At 39.7% G+C, this 20,081-nt stretch overlaps 2 protein-coding genes across 7 annotated transcripts in view; one reads left to right on the top strand and one right to left on the bottom strand.

Annotated features, from left to right (window-relative positions):
• ORC3 (origin recognition complex subunit 3) overlaps positions 1-4,730 on the bottom strand; it is a 61,123-nt gene extending 56,393 nt beyond the window's left edge. For all 3 annotated transcript variants that reach the window (XM_047760812.1, XM_047760820.1, XM_047760828.1), the window contains exons 1-2: positions 4,643-4,730; positions 1,746-1,800 (exon numbers count right to left, since the gene is read on the bottom strand). In XM_047760812.1, coding sequence (XP_047616768.1) covers positions 1,746-1,800; positions 4,643-4,666 — 79 coding nt within the window. In that variant the 5' untranslated portion in view covers positions 4,667-4,730. The remainder of the gene's footprint in view (positions 1-1,745; positions 1,801-4,642) is intronic.
• Positions 4,731-4,796: 66 nt separating this feature from the next.
• Positions 4,797-20,081, top strand: part of RARS2 (arginyl-tRNA synthetase 2, mitochondrial) — a 76,062-nt gene continuing 60,777 nt past the window's right edge. For all 4 annotated transcript variants that reach the window (XM_047760852.1, XM_047760848.1, XM_047760839.1 and 1 more), the window contains exon 1: positions 4,797-4,915. In XM_047760852.1, coding sequence (XP_047616808.1) covers positions 4,880-4,915 — 36 coding nt within the window. In that variant the 5' untranslated portion in view covers positions 4,797-4,879. The remainder of the gene's footprint in view (positions 4,916-20,081) is intronic.

The following is a 20,081-nucleotide window of genomic DNA, read 5'->3' as shown; positions in this document are numbered from 1 at the left end:
CAAAAACTCACCTCATATTGTGACAGTAAGTAGTGATTATAAAATCGAGCAGGACCCCATGGTCCTTACCCCTCATATCCTTCACCTACCTTTTGCCTGTAGAAAAACTTTACAAAGAATAATCAGAGAAGTAAGAAAATGCAGAAGCAAAGGAAAGCCAACAGGGCAAAATAATAATTGTTCAGTCATTAAGCAAAGTCAAGGACCTTTAGTTTCTCAAGGGCTTGAGCTGTTTTGCAGATACTGAAACCCCCACCAGGTAGACGTTAACTACACGGTGACCAGACTGTAGCCAGGACATAAGCTGCCACAATTCCGAGAACTAGCCTCAAAGAAAGGGGAACAAACTGACTCTGGAACTGAAAATTAACTGTACTTAAACAATCAAGATGACATTGCCCTCAACGTGGACCATTACTTCATTATTTGCTCCTTGAGCATAGGTAGCTTATCTAGCTAGGCCCAAACTGAACAATTAACACCTGTAAGGTCTATATCATGTGACGATTTAGAAAAATCCAATTCTACATATTTGAGCCGTTATTTCCTCAAACAATAGTCCAGTTTTTCTTTTTTAATTAAAAATTAGTACATGAGAGTGCTTAATTGCACATCATAATTTTCCATCAGAATTAATCTTCACAGTGCTAAGTACTGAGTGTAAATACTCAATATATGCCTAAGAGGAGCTTTCAAAAAATACCAATACCTGGGTCCCACTCCCAAAGATTCTGATTCATTTGGTATGGGTTGGGGTCTGGACATTGCTATTTTTAAGAAACCCCCCAAGTTGAAACCTGAATAAGGTCAATGGACTGTACCATTGTCAGTTTGCTCCTTGTGATAATGAACTAAAGTGATACAATATGTTACCACTAGGGACATGAAGGGTTCAAGGGTACTCTCTAGGCTCTTACAACTGGATGTAAATCTACAATTACATCAGAATAGAAAAATCAATGAAAAAAAAAAAGTTCCCCAAGTGATTCTAACCTGTCGCCATGATTGAGAACCAGTGCAATAAACATTTTCTGATTAACAACGACACCTTGAGTTGTCTGAGGTAATTAAGTCCTCTGAACGTGCTCACTAAACAGATAAAATGAAGACAGTGTTTAAAAAATAATTTAATTTTATTGAAGTATAAATTACAAATAATAAAATATGTCCATTTTAACAGTCTGATATGTCGTAACAAAAGTATACACTCATGGAGTTCCTGCCATGGTGCAAGTGGGTTAAGAATCCGACTGCAGAAGCTTGGATGGCTATGGAGAGGGAGGTTCAATCCCTACCCTGGCCCAGGGCAGTGGGTTAAGGGATTCAGCACTGCTGCAGCATTTGCAGACAAACAAACAAAACTCATTTAACCATCTCCTCAATCTAAAGAACATCTCTACCACTCCAAAAAGTCCCTCTACCCTTTGGCAGTGAATTCCTCCTATCTCATCCCGGGAAATCAGTGATATTTTTAAGACAATCCTTTTTAAAGAATGGTAACATACTCTTTGAAGGAAATTTACTTTCTAATTTGCCTTTTGAAGGTACATTTCAATTCACTTTTAGATTAGAACCCTGAGGAGTGCTCTTATCACTGTGTCCTATCTATCCCTCTGAACATAACTGTTACATCAACATAGTAAATTAAACAACCTTAGACAACAGAATTATTAATTCCGTAAGAGCTAGGTAAGTTTAAGAATTGGAGGAAGAAAATTAACAAATCAGATATTAAGATATCTTACCTACTGGCACAGAGATCTTTCTCTTCTTAACATTTGGTTTAAACACAAAACAGCCCTGTAAAAAAGAAAGAAAAAAGCACAAATTTGAAGCAGCAAAGGAGGAAACAAATCTGATTGACCAAGTATTTTATGGATAACTATATTTTTTTAAGGTTTTTGTTTTGTTTTGGTTTTTGGTTTTTAGGGCCTCACCCATACTGTATGGAAGTTCCCAGGCTAGGGGTCTAATTGGAGCTGCAGCTGCCAGCCACAGCCACATGGGATTTGAGCCACATCTGAGCCCTTCGCCATTGCTTGTGGCAATGCCAGATCCTTAACCCAATGAGCGAGGCCAGGGATCAAACCCATATCCTCATGGACACTTGCTGGGTTCGTAACCCACTGAGCCACAAAGGGAACTCCCTAAGGTGTTTCTTTAAAGTGCTAAGAAGTCATTCCTCTTCTATCTGAATTATAGAAGGAAAATTCTTAAACAACAAGGGGACTAACTACTTTTTTCTCCTCCTTCCCATGGGAAACTCATCTTTGATTCTGCTCTTTGAGACCTGATCTAAGAGACAAAGAAAATAAAAGCTGATAAAATTTAAAATTATAAGGTTCCATTTTTATAAAACCCTGTAAAGAGTAAATTGGTACTGTAAGTGAAAATTAAGAAGATCAAAAATACTGATGCCCTCCCATCTAAAAAGAAGTATTTATTATTTAATTAAGTCCAAGGATCTAGAACCTTGATAGGACAGTTTTTTGGCTATTGATTCACCTTATATACCTTTCTTCACCTGATAAATTCTCAGTTATCCATTTAAGTTCTACTCAAACTCACCTGCTTTGGGGAACCTTTCCAGATTTTCTTTTACTGTGTATGATAGTTATTTATGGGTCTGTTTGCCCAAGTAGCTTGGACTGCATTTAATTCATAATGGTTTCCCAATGTTTAGTATAGGGCTAATATATAGGTTAGGCAATTGGTATACAGAAGGGACTAATGCTTGCCAATTAATTTTCCTGGTAATCTCCTAGCTACATTTAGTTTCATGTTAGTTTCATATCTGACAAGAGAACACAGGTCCCAAGCTGCTGGTCCTATATTTATTCTACCAAACCTAAAGCTGTACATCAAGGATAGGCTCTTAAAGATTGCCATTTCTAGAAATTCCTTGGTGGCTCCAAAGGTTAAGGATCTGGCGATGCCACTATTGCGGCTCAGGTCACAGCTGTGGCACAGGTTTGATCCCTGAACCAGGAATTTCTGCATGCTACAGGCTCAGACAAAAAACAACAAAAAAAGATTGCCATATCTATGGAAAATGAAAGAAAGAGTCATCTCAAAATAGAAGTAAAGACGGATGTGCTGTGCAAATATAAAGTGGTGATTTGGATTACACGGTCCAAAATAAGAGTAAGAATTGTGCCTTATATTCTTGTACCTGCAAGTAGTGGAGCTATTTAAAATACACGAATTTTTTTTTATAAAAATTATGTGGTGCCATGACAAGCCTGTCACTTCTTCCTTTCTAGAGCCACCTGCAATTTGGTAAAGGAAAAGGAACTATGAAGGCATGAGCTAGGAAGAGTGCTAGGAATGGATCCTAATGTATGGCCATGGGAATAATATTGTTAACTACTTTGAACTACTGATCAAGTGATGGTGCTGGAGATGGAAAAGGTTGGGAGGAGAGCAACAGCCACAAAGTATAACAAGGAAAGAGAAGTTTAGATAGGAAAAAAAAATTGCAAAAAGCATGCTGACAGTTCCATGAACCAATGAAATAAAAAGAGACCTTATTTATGTAAGGCCTCCTTCATAATCATCTCAATAAAAGAGTTTCTGTTGTAATGCTCTAAATGCCTTCCTGAAAAAAAAAAAAAAACAAAAAACCCTCTCACAACTTTGCAAGATATAAAAAAATCTGAGAGGCAACAAAAAGGATCAGGGACAGACTTCCTAAAAGCTATGGAACTTCATAACCAGGACAAAACAAAAACAGTACCAATCCTAATAAAAAAATACTAGCAGTTAAATATCTTCTTGCAGAGTCCTGGTTGTGGCTCAGAGGGTTAAGAACCCGACTTTGTACCCATGAGGATGCGGATGATCTCTGGCCTCACTCAGTGGGTTAAGGATCCAACCTTGCCACGACTGTGGCATAGGCTGCAGCTTGGATTAGACCCCTTGCCTGGGAAGGCCCATATGCCACAGGTGCAGCCCTAAAACAGAAAAAAAACAAAACAAAAAACTTCTTGCTTTGCACCTGGCATCACAGTACCCTAAAACCCTATCGCTTGTAGTTCTTCCTTGGTATGTAGTCTTGGAAGGCACTCTCATAATTTTAATTTTAATCAAAATTAAAAATTAAATCCATGGTATAGCCTTCTTCACTAATTTACTGTTTCAACATAGACACATCTTCGCAATTTCTTTACCAGCATTTTCAGCTTTATTAGACAGCTTAACTTTCCGAGGCTTCCGGATCCACTCACAATATTACTAAAGGTCTTTACTTGGTCTGTAGCAGCACTGTCTAATAGAATTTTCGGTAATGATGGAAACATCTGTGCTTATTTAGTTTACCACTGTATCTCGGTACCTGTGTTCGGCGCACAATAAATATTCATGAGAAGGAAAAAGGAGGGGGGAATGGCGCACATCCTCGAAGCATCTGAGCTCCACAAACCATAGCTTACAAAGCCTCAGAGCCAAAATACTAAGACGGATCGGGGTCTTCTCTCTCCAAGCAAAACTGGCCTTCAAGGTATGCGAAGAAAAGACGCCTCCAGCTCGGCCAGCCGCTCCCTCCCCTCGAGCCGGTACACCGAGGTCTATGTAACCTCCACTTCATCCCTTCTTTACAAGGGAAGTCCTAGCAGAGTCCTAGTGGGTGCCAGTCCCCACATACCTTGGACACCGACGAGGTGGTCATACTCCCAGCGATCCACGGAACTCCAGATGCACTCGGGATTTCCCGCGCTCCCTCGCGGCAGCAGGGCAAAGGTTAGTGGTGGTCCACGAGGCTCCTTGATTGGTTGGCAGCACCCTCCGGGGCGGGCTTCCGGCGCGCGGAGGCGGGGCGTGAAGAGGTGGGCTGGGCAGAGCTCTGAACCTTCCCACTGGGATCAGCTTCGTGGAATCAAACATGGCGTGCGGCTTCCGCAGGTCCATCGCGTGTCAGGTACGGATCCGGGAACTGGCATAAGGAGGGCCCCCGCGCCCAGAAGGCCTTTCTCCTTTGCGGGCGGGTTCCGCGGTAACCCCGTTTGTTTCTTCCGCCTCTTCCCCCCTTTCTGGGAGTGCTTGAGGTACAGGAGGCAAACCCCGTGGAGGGTGGAGCCTGCGGTGAAAGTAAACCTTGAAAGGCACATGTTACTTCCCTAACTGTTTACTACCCGACAGCTCAGGGTGCTTTACCGGGGTGGTCATGGTTAGACCTTATAGAATTTAATCTTTCATACACTTGGTGAAGTCAGTGATGAATCTGAAGTTTCATTTGAAAGGATCTAATTTAAAAGATGGTCATTGCTCTTGCAGTCATTTTGGCCACCTGTCCTAGGGTTATTTTTGGTAACTCCAAAGATAACATGAGACCCTGTTTTTCCTGGTTCAGAAACATTCTTAGCAGAAAACTGTGTTTGCCACTGGCTGTGGAGGCAAAAGACCACCAAGCCAAAGATCCAGAGGATTTATTACTCGCAGCAAGTAAAAACACTGGGGATCTTTCCCCAATTGGTGTTTCCCCAAATAGCAAAATTGGAGAAGCTTTAAGTTAAAGGGTACTCCTGAAGAGGCTTGAGGAGAGAATTCAAGTGTAGAATTGAGGCGAAGGTTGATCATGTCTAAGCTTGAGTTGGTTGAAGTCAGATGGGTCAGAAATGGTCCACATCTCCTTCCTTAGGTTCTAAACAGACTGTTGTCTTAGCTAGTAGTTGCCATCCTCTATCTGGGTAGGGGGCTTCCTGCAGCAGTACTCAAAGATATATCATTATGTATATCACTTGAGAAGGAACTAGAACTTCTGCTTTATCCCTGCTCTATTGCCTGACTGCTTTTCCTTTTTTTTTTTTTCTCCTCTCCTACATTCCCTCACTTCCCTGATTTACTAATTACAATTACTATTGTTTGAATCTGTCCTTTGGAACTCTGGAAGTTCAAGGGGGCTGAGGCCTTTTTCCTACTTGAAGAAACAGGGAAACTGGAGTTCCCTTTGTAGCTCAGCAGGTTAAGGACCCTATGTCTCTGTGAGGATGTGGATTTGATTCTTGGTCTAGATCAGTGCGTTAAAGACTCTTTTGCTTCAAGCGGCAGCATAAATTGCAGATGCAGCTTGAATCCGGTGTTGCCTTGGCTGTAGCTAAGCTTCAGCTGCCTTTGTGATTGGACCTCTAGCCAAGGAACTTCCATAAGCCACAGGTGCGGCCATAAAAAAAAAGAAAGAAACTGGGAAACTGAAGGACTTTTGTACACAGGAGGGCCCCACAGGGTTCTGCTCAGTTTCACCCCCCCTCCTTTCTTTGATACTTCTCAATTTTGAGGGGAACAAGTGTTGGACAAGAAAGGGAATAACGTCTTGGGTAGAGAAGTTAATCAAACTTGGCAGTTTTAGGGGGACTTGGTTTCAGTATTTGAACAACTTTGTAATAAGGGAATGAAACACTGCAACATTAGATTTCATCAAAAGTAATTTTTAGAGTGCATCAGCCACCTATGTAGTTTTGCAATGAAATTCTGTTGTAGTCTTGGCAAACCAATTCCTTTTAATTAATGGACATATTAGTGGATATATTTTGCCTGGCACGTATATCTCATTTAGTTTATTTTTACAGTATTTCTGGATTTTTGTGGGGAAATTCTTCTGTCTTGTCTTTATACTTAAGAGATGTAGTGCCCTGTTTAATGCCAGCATCTCAAATATCGCCAGTAGGCCATTTCATTAGAAAAAGCTGAGTTTGTTTTACTGGGCTAAGGAAGAGCACCTCAACAGAGTTTTGGTAGTGTCTTTCATTGGGAAGGCCAGGTCAGATTTTATTGAAAATTTGAGGTTTGGTTTACGGCTGGTCTTTCAGTGGCAGGGGAGTAGAGATGATGGCTTGATTAAGGTTAGATACTGATTTTAAGGTCGATGGAAAGATCAAGGCTAGGAGTGCAGAGAATCTTGGGGCATAAATTGTTGATGCTTACTATTTTATTGATAGATTTTTCATGAAGTTCCTGTAATGAACAATCAGGCTACTTGGGCAGAAGTCTCCCAGAAGAGGAAAGTTAGCTAATGAAGACAAAGAAATAAGAAAGTTGTGTTAATGTGGACAGTGAACTATACCCAGGGAAGGTAGTTTTGGACCTCAGTCCAAGCTTTGTGTCTGTGAAATGGTTTCCACTCAAAGCCCTTAGGTCAAAAGAGTACCATGACCAGAAGCATTTTGTGTTTAGTTTTGCAAAGGCTGTATTCTCCCTTGTAAAGAAATTAAGTTGAAGAAACAGGAATTAATATGTGTTGAATATATTTGTGCTAATTATTTCACATTCACATTTAAGCCCCCTGACAACCCTATGAAAGTGTATAAACCTTATGATACAGTTGAGCAAATTGAGATCCAGAGAGATTAAGTAACCTATCCATACATCCTGGTTAATAAATTGAAGAGTTGATTTATAGCAGAAATCTGTCCAGCTTCAAAATTAGCTCCTTCCTATACACTATGCTGTTTAGTTTGTGGAGGCAAGGAGCACTTTCTGATCATTAAACAGAATGTGATAGATGTGTATGGCAGTGTAAACTAAGCAAGTATATATTTCCCCGGATAAGAGGTTATTGAGAGATGATCTGAAACAAGGATAAATAAAAATATGTGCAATTCATACATACCTTTATGAATAATGGTGCTTACCTCGTTTAGGAGTAAAGTAATGTTTTACATAAAAGGACACATTCTTTCAGCAAATTTTGATTAATGAGTCTACAGTTTTTTTAATCTTCCTCACTTATTTCTCTCCTCCCTCCAGCACCTCCCCACTGGCAACCAGCTGTTTGTTCTCTGTATCTGTGACTCTATTTATAATGTTTGGTTTTGTTCACTTATTTTGCTTTTTAGCTTCCAGAAGTAAGTGGAATCATACAGTGTGTGCCTTTCTCTGACTTACTTCACATAGCTGATACCATATCCATCCATGTTGTGGCAAATGGCAAGACTTCTTTTTTTATTGGCTGAATAATAGTCCGTTGTATATCTATATCATATCTTTATCCATTCATCTATTGATGGGCACTAACATTGCTTCCATATCTTGGCTATACAAAATAATGCTGCAAGGAACATAGGAGTGCATATATCTTTTTGAATTAGTGTTTTTGTTTTCTTTGGATAAATTCTTAGAAATGGAATTCGTAGATGGTATGGTAGTTTCTATTTTTAATTTTTCAATAAATTTGCATACTATTTACATAGTGGCTACAGCAATTTGTATTCCCAGCATCTGTGCAGGAGAGTTCCTTTTCCTCCATGTCCTCACCAACACTTGTTATTTGTTGTCTTTTTGATAATAGCCATTCTGACAGGTGTGGATGATGTTTTATTGTGGTTTTGATCTGCATGTGCCTAATGATTGGTGATGTTGAGCATCTTCTCATGTGTCTGTTGGCCGTATGTATGTCTTTGGAAAAATATCTGTTCAGGTCCTCTGCCACTTTTTCAATTGGGTTGTTAGATTTTTCTAATGTTGAGTTGTATTCGTTCTTTCTATATTTTGGATATTAACCCCTTGTCAGATGTATCATTTGCAAATATCTTCCCCCATTCAGCAGGCCACCTTTTTCATTTTGTTGATAGTTTCCTTTGCTGTGCAAAAATTTTTTAGTTTGATGTAGGCTTATTTGTTTATTTCTGCTCCTTTCAAATTACTGCTTCTACTGTAAGTGTCAGAGTGTGTGAGGTTTGTGTGTGACCTTTAAGAATGGAGTCTGTATTTCCTACAGCCCTCTGGCTCTCCAGAAATTAAGCCCCACTAGTCTTCAGATGTTCTGGGAACTCATCTTCCTGGTGCAGGACCTTCAGGCTGGGGAGCCTGCTCTGGGGCTGGGGCCCCTTGCTCCTTTGGGAGAACCTCTGCAATTTTAATTTTCCTCCTGTTTGTGGGTTGCCCACCTGGTGTATGGCTTTTTGACTATACTGTATATTCACCCCCCTTCTTATCTAATTGTGGTTCCTTCTTTATATCTTTAATTGTAGAAGATCATTTCTGCTTGTCTTTAGTCTTCGCAACAGTTGCTCTGTAAATATTTGTAATTTTGGTGTGCCCTTGGGAAGAGGTGAATTCAGGGTCTTCCTTCTTAGTTATCTTGACCACTTCTGTACTCTGGCTCATGGCCTCATCTTTCCATTTTTAAAGCCAATGATAAAGCTGAATCTGTTTTCTTCTTTTTATGGCCACACCTGCGACACATGGAGGTTCTCAGGCTAGTGGTCAAATCAAAGCTGCTGGCCTATGCTACAGCTGTACCATATCCAAACCACAATGCCGGATCCTTAACCCACTGAGCCAGGCCAGGGATCGAACCCGCATCCTCACAGACACCATATCAGGTTTTTAATCCGCTGAGCCACAATGGAAATACCATTAACTGAGATCTTTTATATTGCCATTTCTCTGGTTCCCTGAGACTACAGTTTTCTAAGCACTGTCACTCCCAAGGTTGAAAGTGAATGGAATATGGTTTCTTCTCTGGCATGGCTCCAGAGTAGCTTGGGAAACAGTTATATAAACAGGTAATTGCTGAGCAGCCTGTAACCACTATATTAGAAGCAAGTGTGAAGTACTAAGGGAATATGGAGAGGACAGCTTCTTAGTGCCAGGGAAAGCTTTGTGGAAAAGGTGGTGTTGGGCTCAGTCCTGAAGGGAGGGTGTGTAGAAGTATACTGAGTAGAGTGAGAGCTTGGGGAGTGATAGGATATTTCAAGAAGAGCATGTGCATAGACATTGACACATGGGAGAGAGAACATGGCATGCTCATGGAACCACGATATTTGTGCATGATTGATTGTTTAGACTATCACTCTGATGCTTACTGAAGCAAGTTCAAAATTCTATCTTCAAAACAATATCTTGAATTCATCCACTCTTTTCCATTGCTGCTGTCCTTCCTTCCCGTACCCCAAGCCAAGCTACCATTATCACCTACATGAGCCGCTTACAACAGCTTTCTGATTTTTTTTTTTTTTTTGTCTTTTTGCTATTTCTTTGGGCCGCTTCCGTGGCATATGAAGATTCCCAGGCTAGGGGGCTAATCAGAGCTGTAGCCACCGGCCTATGCCAGAGCCACGTCTGCAACCTACACCACAGCTCACGGCAATGCTGGATCGTTAACCCACTGAGCAAGGGCAGGGATCGAACCCTCAACCTCATGGTTCCTAGTCGAATTCGTTAACCACTGCGCCATGACGGGAACTCCCTGATGGTTCTTTCTGTTTCCATTCCTGCCCTCCCTCCAATCCATTCTCCTTATAGCAACCAAAGTGACTTCTGGAATGTAAATCAAACCATATTACTTATCTGTTTAAAACTGCATTGCACAAACTTACTACTGGAACGTTAACATCTTTCTTTCCAACCTCAATTCTTGCTACTCTATCCCTCCTGTCTATGGAATTCTAGCCACACTGTAATTTTCTGGTTTTCCAACATAGCAAGTTCTTTCCATTGCTATTACATTTCCATTGCATAGATTATTCCCTATTTCTAAAGGAAATGCATTTTATATCATGACTTTCTATGTTAGACGGAAGTTTCACAAAACAATACTTTATAATGTGTATATATTCTCTTCTATTTTATACAGCTTCATTTTTCAAAGAAGTACTGGCTGGGACTCACTGAATTTATTCCTAACTGACAACCCATAGTTTGACAAGTATGTCCTCCAGTTATTCCCTATCTCAGTCCCTTGTTTGCTACTGTCATAACACTTATAAGAGTTAACAATTATTTTGTCTTGTTTTACTTGTTTTGCTGTATATTTCCTCTATAAGCTTCATGAAGATAGAGACCATGTTTTATTCACTATTATTTCTCCAGACCAGCAGAGTGCCTGAAACGTAGCTGTTGGGATGTAATATAAAGTTTGCAACTTCACCAAATGAGTTCATAATTTTAAAGCTGTGAGATGATGTGGTAATAGTGGAACAAATTTAAATTCCAGCCCTTTCATTAATGTGACTGACTTACTCTTGGCAGGTTAATTAATCTGTCAGCTATAAGATGATGGTGTTGATTTCTAGTTTAAAGAATTGTTGTGAGAATTAATTGTGCTGCTGCTGCTCGCCGAAGATAGTAGTAACTATTTGTGGAATACCTTACTTGAACCATGTAGTGTTTTGCTGAACTTTACAGGGCTATTGATAAGATCTAATGAGATAATATTAGTAGAAAGTACTTTGTATCAAGAACTGTGAAGGGTTGGGATTTCACCCTACAAGTTAGTCTACCACAGTTCGTGGATAGTAGCAGAGAAAAGGAGACCCCTGAGCAGAAGAAAAGGATTTTATTATTTATTATTCCCAGCAAAAGTAGTAGCCTGGAGTTCCTGTTGTGACGCAGTGGAGAGGAATCGGACTAGAAACCATGAGGTTTCAGGTTCAATCCCTGGCCTCGCTCAGTGGGTTAAGGATCCGGCATTGCCCTGAGCTGTGGTGTAGGTCGCAGACACGGCTCAGATCTGGCATTGCTGTGGCTGTGGTGGAGGCTGGAGGCAGGAGGCTACAGCTCTGATTAGACCCCTAGCCTGGGGCCTGGGAACCACCATATGCCTCGGGTGTGGCCCTCAAAAAGATAAAAGACCAAAAAAAAAAAAAAAGTAGTAGCCAGAGTATCAGCATTTTCTTGTGTGGATTCCCCAAACCCCTCCACAGGGCACTGTGAAGAGGGTCAGATAGATGATACCTGCACAGGCAGTGTGTGTGTTACTTAGGAACTCTTGAGACTCATAATGGGCAGTAGGCATGTTTCCCTTTGTGCTGGTGTGGGACACCATATCTGTCTCACAAATCTGTTTGTTATACAAACATCCTTGTATAAATCATCTGAAATAAAGAGCTATTTGAGCTTTGCTTAGAAGACATGCAGAAATTTAAGAGTCCCATAAAGATTTGTCTTCCAACACTTAACACAGTGTATAGTACTTGATATCTCAATCATCTTAGAATATTTATACCATTTAACTCCATTTTATGGAGGAGGACACTGAGACTCAAAAGGTGAAGAGAATGAAGTCACAGAGCTACAAAATGGTAGAGTTCAGTGACGAACCAACCCAACTGTCTGACTCAAAACTGGAATGCTTTGGATCCTGTAGAATGACCTTTGTAAAATGTCCGGCCTCTTTCTGGCTCAGAAATATAATGACAGCTTAGATTTGTTTCCCTTTCTCACTTCCTTTTCATTTAGGTTTAGAATATATTCAGCTGGTTCATTTTAATTCCTTTTAAGTTTGAAGTAATTTCAAACTTACGGAAAAGTGGTGATAATCTGAAGAACTTCATATGCCCTTTATCCACATTCACTCATTATTAAAATTTTACCGCAGTTGCTTCATCATTCTATCTATAAAATCTGTTCTCCTGTGTCATTTGAAAGTAAGTTTCATAGATCATGCTCCTTAACCTCCTAATACCTAATTGTTTACTTCCCAAGAACTAGGCTTATCCATAACCACAATACAGTCATTAGAGTCATAACACTGATGCAATACTGTTATTTATTTCATCCATTCTAGTTTTTTTATTTTTTCAACAATGTTTTGCACAGTATAAGTTCAGAACACACTGCCTTTTGTTCTTAATGGTATTGTTATATTTTAAGGGTCTTAACCTCTCCTCCTCATCAGTTTATATCCATGTAACTTGATAGAGGAGATACACTGCTAACAGTGCCTAAAAAGAGGCCTCCTTGACATCAAAGGAGTTTTATTGCCAGATTTCAGGTGTGACCTTAAGGAGTGATTAAACTTTTCCAGTTATTGTCATGCAGTACTGAGCTGAGATATTATCATGTTGGGCAGATGCTCATCCATATTTGGGAGAATGATAGCAACTGTCTGAATTATCTAGGTATGTACTTTGCTTCTAAACTACTCTCACAGGCCCAGTGGCATTCAGTTCTGCTTAAAGCCACAAATTCTATGAGAGCCATGCTGTTTCTTTTGTTATCGATAATTGCTAATAACTTGCCCATGAACCCTGACATTTCAATTGATACCTTGTTTGCTGACTGTTTGAGTCTTAGAGCTAATTCAGACCTGAAGAAAGTTTCTGTACATGTCAAAAGTGCTTGTGTGCATTGGCTCTTGATGACAAACACACACACCTGACCTGGTTATTATATTAGAGTTAGAAATGAGAAATGAACAGGGGTAGTTGACAGTTTAAGATCCAGAAGGGATTGATAATCTTTCAAGGTTTTGTGGGTTTTTTTTGGTTTGGTTTTTTGTGTGTTTTTTTTTTTTTTTTGTCTTTTCAGGGCTGCACCCCCAGCATGTGGAGGTTCCTAGGCTAGGGGTCAAATCAGAGATGTAGCCGTTGGCCTACACCACAGCCACAGCAACATTAGATCTGAGCTGTGTCTATGACCTACACCACAGCTCATGGCAACGCCAGATGCTTATCCCACTGAGCAAGACCAGGGATCGAACTTGTGTCCTTATGGATGCTAGTTGGATTCGTTTCTGCTAAGCTATGAAGGGAACTCCTCAAGAATTTTAAAACCCATTGCCTGGTAGACTGTGTTATATGGATAAAGATACAGAACTAATTTTCAGAAGATAGCATTTCTGCCACCTATATGTTTGGTTTTGCTTTGCTAAAGCATACGGCTCTCTTTTCTATTAGCAAAATTGGGGGTGTTATGCAGTTACTAGAGATTTTGATGTTGAACCTGGCAATTTTAGCTCTTAACTGAATTTAGAGCCAATCAAGAGCAAGACTGATTGTACTAAGGTACAACCCTTAGTATCCAGGTACTGGCTTTGTGTTCAGTACCTGGATGCTAAGGGTAGGATGTACATGTGCCTTTGTGCTAGGAAAAGGAATGGTTAAGAACTGCCCACGAGCTAATTAATTGTGGGCTTTCTCATGCTGGGTACCCTAGGAGCCAAAGATTGTACTGTATTAGAATCTTTAATCTTAGGTCATCAAATCCAAGGCTTAGACTTGTACCTGGTATTATAACACTCAATGCATATCAGTCATTAGAATCTTTTGTCTTAATTTCCCAAACCAGATCTGGCATATGTGGATTTTCACTTTGATGTTCCCTTTAAGAAGTGCTCCCTGCTTTCAACCTCAGATTTTCTCTTCATTCAGTTACAAGATATTCAGTTTATTTCTCAAGGTCTGTGCCTAATACTTTGTGGATTTCATTTCTCTTTTATTATTTTTTGTTTGGTTTGGTTTTTTTTGTCTTTTTGCCTTTGCTAGGGCCGCTCCCGCGGCCTGTGGAGGTTCCCAGGCTAGGGGTCTAATTGGAGCTTTAGCTGCCGGCCTACACCAGAACCACAGCAACTCGGAATCCGAGCCGCATCTGCAACCCACACCACAGCTCACAGCAATGCCAGATCCCCAGCCCACTGAGCAAGGCCAGGGATCAAACCCACAACCCCATAGTCCCTAGTCGGATTCGTCAACCACTGAGCCACGACGGGAACTCCTTCATTTCTCTTTTAAAGTTTTGAGCCTTAGTCTTTTATTATTTTATTTTCATTGACTAAACTTTTAGCATATTCTGTAAAGGATTTTTTCTTTCTTAATATGAGACCTCAAGTAGATAATTATCAGTAGGCCCTTGTTTTACCTGTGGTAGCCCCAGATGAAGCCCAATGCCAGTTGATAACCTTGGCCTAGAGGGGAAAAAAGGAAAAAAAAAACAAAAAACAAAACTGGTAGCTAAGGAAACTCATAGGTCACATTCTCATCAGGGAGAATGCTAAATCCAATCTCAGAGACAGTTAAATTAAATTTTATTTCCAGAATAATTCTGAACCTATGAGAATGTAGATATATGAAAAACCATGCTGACATTAACCACTTGACAGTGGTCCTTAACTTTTTTCTTCTCTTTTTGTGCCCAATTCGCGTGAAAGATACTCCTCTAATTAATTTAAAACAGTCACTAGCTCAGGCACCAATTGTTAACATGGGAGGCAGCTGGTATCTTCCTATGCAGCGCTTCTGCCTTTGTCTGAAACTGGAATCACCTGGGAAGCATTAAACACCTAAGCCCAGGCCCTTTGGCCTGGGGTGAGGTGGAGACCTTGAAGTTCTAAAGCTTATCAGATGATTCTGATGTTCATTAAGGCTTGATAACCATAAGCCAAGGATGACTGGGAAACAGAAAAGTATAGTGCAGTGGTCCCTATGCTTTACCTCACCTTAGTGTCAACACTGAAACTTAACATTTGTTTCCCAGGTCACACCCCTCCCCCTCTTTTTTTGGCCGGATCCTTAACTCACTGTGCCAGGTCGGGGATCACAGCAATGCCGGATCCCCATTGCAGAGACACTGTCAGTCCCGTTGCACCTTAGTGGGAGCTGCACCTTATATTAAACAGAATATTTGCATGTGCAAGCGAGGCATCAGTGTTTAATATCTTTGGGTCATTCCTATGTGCAGCAAAATGTGGGAACCACTGGTACAGTGATTAGAACTTTAAATCCAGCTTCTCTGATAGGTGTGTAAGTTCACTGTACTTCATCTGTAAAATCTGGAAAATTATTTAGCTCCCTTATTTGCTTGTCATTAAGATTCAATGAATTAATAGAAATATAGTGCTTAGGATTGTTTTTGTACATGGTATACATGCAGTAATAGTCATTATGTTAGAATTATGAGGATTTGGTATTTTGAACCCCTTCTCCACACCACTACACCCCAGAGGTTTTCTAGTGTTGGGGACCTAATTATTATCCACTAACCTAGGTGAAAGCTTTAGTCTTTGTATGGTCAGGCTATTCTCTTGCTCTCTGTATTTTCCCCTGCTGATGAGGCCCCGCTTTACTCAAATAACTATCCAATCGTCCTAATTATAGGGTTAATCAGTAACTGCTACTTGCTTTCCTCCTGCCTCAGCTGCTAGTTTTTCTGGTAACTGATGACCCATCCTGACATCAATTCCCTTATAAATGGCAGATGCCTTCTCCCCCAAGTAGCAAAGATTGCTGCCATGTCCTGCTTGCTGTTTGCCGTAAACAGTGGGGTGTTGTTCCAGGTCTTTCTTCAGATACATAAGATCCTCTGAGACAATCATTGATGTCTCTGTCACTGTCTCCAGGCTCTTTCTTCAGTCTCCAGGCTGGGCAATAACAAGGTTTCCAGGCCTTCAGGGTATAGTCCAGCAGCCCCACTTGAAGTTAGATAAACAGAAAGGTACATATCTGAGCCATACTGCTTAATTTTCAGTAGAAATTCCTTAACAGTAGATACTTTAATGAAGTTGTGCTTTGGTAAAGGAAAAAGTCTCATTTTCAAAAATAATACCTGTTTATCATAAAGAATTAAGCAGTACAATGAGATGCAAAGAATTTTTTTAAAAAACCTCCTCCATGAATAATCATTATTACTAACATTGACTGACCTTTATTTTAGATATATTTCTTTGCATATTTGCAAGCAGGAAAAAAAAAAAGAAGGAACATAAGAAGACAGGATAAATATGCTTTTTATAAAAATTGGGCTGTGTTGTAATGAGTTTTTTTCTTTTTTTTTTTAGGCCTGAACGTGGCATATAGAAGTCCCCAGGCTAGGGGTTGAATTAGAGCTACAGCTCCTGGCCTACACCACAGCCACAGCAATGACAGATCCAAGCCCCGTCTGCGATCTACACCACAGTTCATGGCAACGCCAGACACTTAACCCCCTGAGCAAGGCCAGGGATCGTACCCCCATCCTCATGGATACTAGTCGGATTCATTACCACTGAGCCACACCTGTAATGAGTTTTAAGTTTTAGAATGGAAAATGTCCAACTGCTAAAAGTATAAAAGTATTGTGGGAGTTCCCTTCGTGGCACAGTGGTTAACGAATCCGACTAGGAACCATGAGGTTGCAGGTTTGGTCCCTGCCCTTGCTCAGCGGGTTAAGGATCCTGCATTGCCGTGAGCTCTGCTGTAGGTTGCAGACACGGCTGGGATCCCGAGTTGCTGTGACTCTGGCGTAGGCTGGTGGCTACAGCTCCAATTCGACCTCTAGCCAGGGAACCTCCACAGGCCATGGGAGTGGCCCTAGAAAAGGCAAAAAGACCAAAAAAAAAAAAAAAGTATTGTGATTCCCCAAGTATTCATAATGTAAATGCAGTTTTAAGTAAAAAGTATTAAATACAGTTTTGCTTGAATTTAACAAAAGAAAAAGAAACCAAAGTGCACTTCAAAGGATTATTGATATATGTCCTAAACCAGTCCTCTACGGTTAAAGATATTAGGGAAAACATCACAGTTTGGAGGGTGTTTTTTTGTTTTTTTAAATCTTGATGTTTCAGAGACTCATAGATACAGAGAACAAACTCTTGGTTGCCAGAAGGGAGCAGGTAGGAGATCCAACAAAATAGGTAAAGAGGATTAAGAGCTACAACTTCCAGTAAAAAGTAAATAAATCATGGGATTTAATATAATGTAATATAGTAGTAATTTTGTAACAACTTTGTATGGTGACAGATGGTAACTGCACTTATTTTGGTGATTATTTCATAATACATAAAAATATTGAATCACTGTTTTACACCTGAAAGTAATGTAATAGTGTATTTTAATTATAAGTTTTTTTTAAATCTTGGTGTTTCAGATTTAGGCAGTATCAACTCCTGCCTTGGGAGATGAGGACTTAATACTCTTATAGTTTGGTTTTCCTCTCTCTGCCTCTCCTAATTTGTTTCAGTAACTTTCTCACTTAAAGTTTATGACACTTATAGTGTGTTATTAATGATATTTGCATGACTTGTATTCATTTTATATTGAATTAGATAAGATACTTACCACTAATCCTTTTCCAGATATATGGCTTAAATGGCTGGATTTCTTTATGAATAATTTTTCAAGAAAGGTTTTTTTTTGTTTTTGTTTTTTTACTTTTTAAGGACTTATGGCTTAGATAAAATAATTCTAGATGTGTCTAAAGGAGCGCTAAATCATCAGAAATTTGACATATTTAGAGACAAAACAATAGATTTAGTGGAGTTCCTTGTAGTATAGTAGTTAAGTATCCAGCTTTGTCACTGCTTAGGCTTAGGTCACTGCTGTGTGGTGTGGGTATCTTCATTTTAGAAATAAACAATGACACTAGATTATTTAGTTCTGATTTTTTATTTTCCAGAATCTATTACCATGGATACAAATGCATACAACACTCTAATGTTACTTTAATTTTCTAGTTTTCATCTGTTGACCACTAATTCACATTAAAAAAACAACTAAGCAAGTGAAACAAGCATATCAATTTGTAACTTCCCCAGTAGATGAATCTCGCTCTATGTAATATCATTACTAACTTATTTGCTTTAGCTCGATCATGATCTTTGTGATTAGGTAACATGGCTATGAAGTAAAGTACATTTATTTCATCTCCGGAATTTTCTTCTTTTTTTTTTCCCCATTTTTGGCTGCGCTGCAGCATATAGAGTTCCCAGGCCAGGGATCAGATGCAAACTGCAGCTGCAGCAACACTGGATCCTTAACCCACTCTGCTGGGCCCAGGATTGAACCCATATCCCAGCACTCCCACAACAGCGCTTATCCTGTTGCGCAGAAGCAGAACTCCTGGAGTTTTCTTGATTGGGTGCTTTGTTTTTGAAATAAAGTAACTCAACCAGGACGTATCTCACTGTTGAATTTTCTGTATTGTTTTCCTGACATAGTCATTTATTTTGATCTGTAGATTTCCTTTTTTTTTAGGCACTATTTAATCATGGAGCGGGATACTATTACTCTACATCTCCCCAACACCCATGTTGAGAAATAAACTATTATGGATACTACTAAAATCACCTGGGTACCCATCTCTGGTTGCAAACTCTTTCCTCATTTGTGAGGTTTTGTGTTTATCATATTTATGCATATCACTTACTGCCTATGAATGTATCCCTAAATAGTGTTTTGCAAGTTATTAAATTTTATATAAGTGGTAATCCAACTGTAATTATCCTTCTGTAACTTGGGGTTTTAGTTTGCTTCAAATTTTAAAAAAGATTTCTTCATAATGGTTCATGGAGGTCCAGGCCTTTTATTTTACTGCTGAATAGTGTGTCCTTGCAGTAATATACCATAATTTGGATTTCATTCTTTATTCCCAGGACCACTTCCCTTTTATTTAATATTATACCCTAGCTCTTATCACCTTGGTCACACCTCTGATTCTGGCTGCCGCTTGTATGAATGGTCTACATGTGCTTCCATTCACTTACTGTTAATGGTACTTTGTCCTGTCTGAAAGCCTGCTTGTCCCAACCATACTCAGCTTAAGTGTGGCAGAGTTAACACCCTCAAGGACAGCCCTCAATTAATGGGGCATGGAAGCTCCTACTTCATATTTTTGGATAGACAGTTTTGGTATACATTGTGTATGCTTCTTGGAAAGTACCATGGAAATTAAGCCCCTATTGCCTACAGCAGTGACCTTGAGACCACAAACTTACGTTAACTTTTTCTCCTCTCTCACTCTCTGTAGTATATCACTTCTACCCACAGGAATTACCTCCTAAATAATTAACTACCTGCACACAGTCCTTTTCCCAGGCCCTGCTTTTAGGGAAGCCAAGTTATATATCTATGAATACTTCTTATTTTTCTTGGGTTTTGTTCATTCATCTCTATTGCTTCTGATAAATGAGACCAAGTTAGGAGCCCTGCTAGATAAATAAGGTTGTTCCATTCTGCTTGAGAATCTTTTGTATCTTGACTCTCACTTTCTGAAGAGTGTGGCTTTGAGCTTTGTCTCTCTATCCTTATTGCTGCTGGAGAACAAGTGTACCAGTCTCTCTTCCTGTCTGCTTGCTTCTTTGCTGCTCGTTTTGGGGACACCAGTTATCCCAAGGTTGGATTATCTTGTACCCAATTTTATTTATCTTTCTCTGATTGCTTTATATTTTAAAAATTTGATATTCTCTGATTATCTTAGCCTTTCTGTGTTATACTTTTATTTTCAGTTCTGCCTACTCTTTGTTTCTTAGTTCCATAATAAAAAATGTTTGATCATCCATTTGTTTATTTAATCTTTAGACTCCCTTTTATCCCTGTTGTTTTTTCATCTTTTAGTTCTTGTTCATTATATTCACAAATCTTGAAGTACTTATAAAGAATGTCTTTGTATTCATT

This window comes from Phacochoerus africanus, chromosome 2, assembly GCF_016906955.1.
Source record: "Phacochoerus africanus isolate WHEZ1 chromosome 2, ROS_Pafr_v1, whole genome shotgun sequence".
Classification (NCBI taxonomy): domain Eukaryota; kingdom Metazoa; phylum Chordata; class Mammalia; order Artiodactyla; family Suidae; genus Phacochoerus; species Phacochoerus africanus.
Note: the sequence above shows the minus strand (reverse complement) of the source record. Positions and strands in the feature narration are given on the sequence as shown.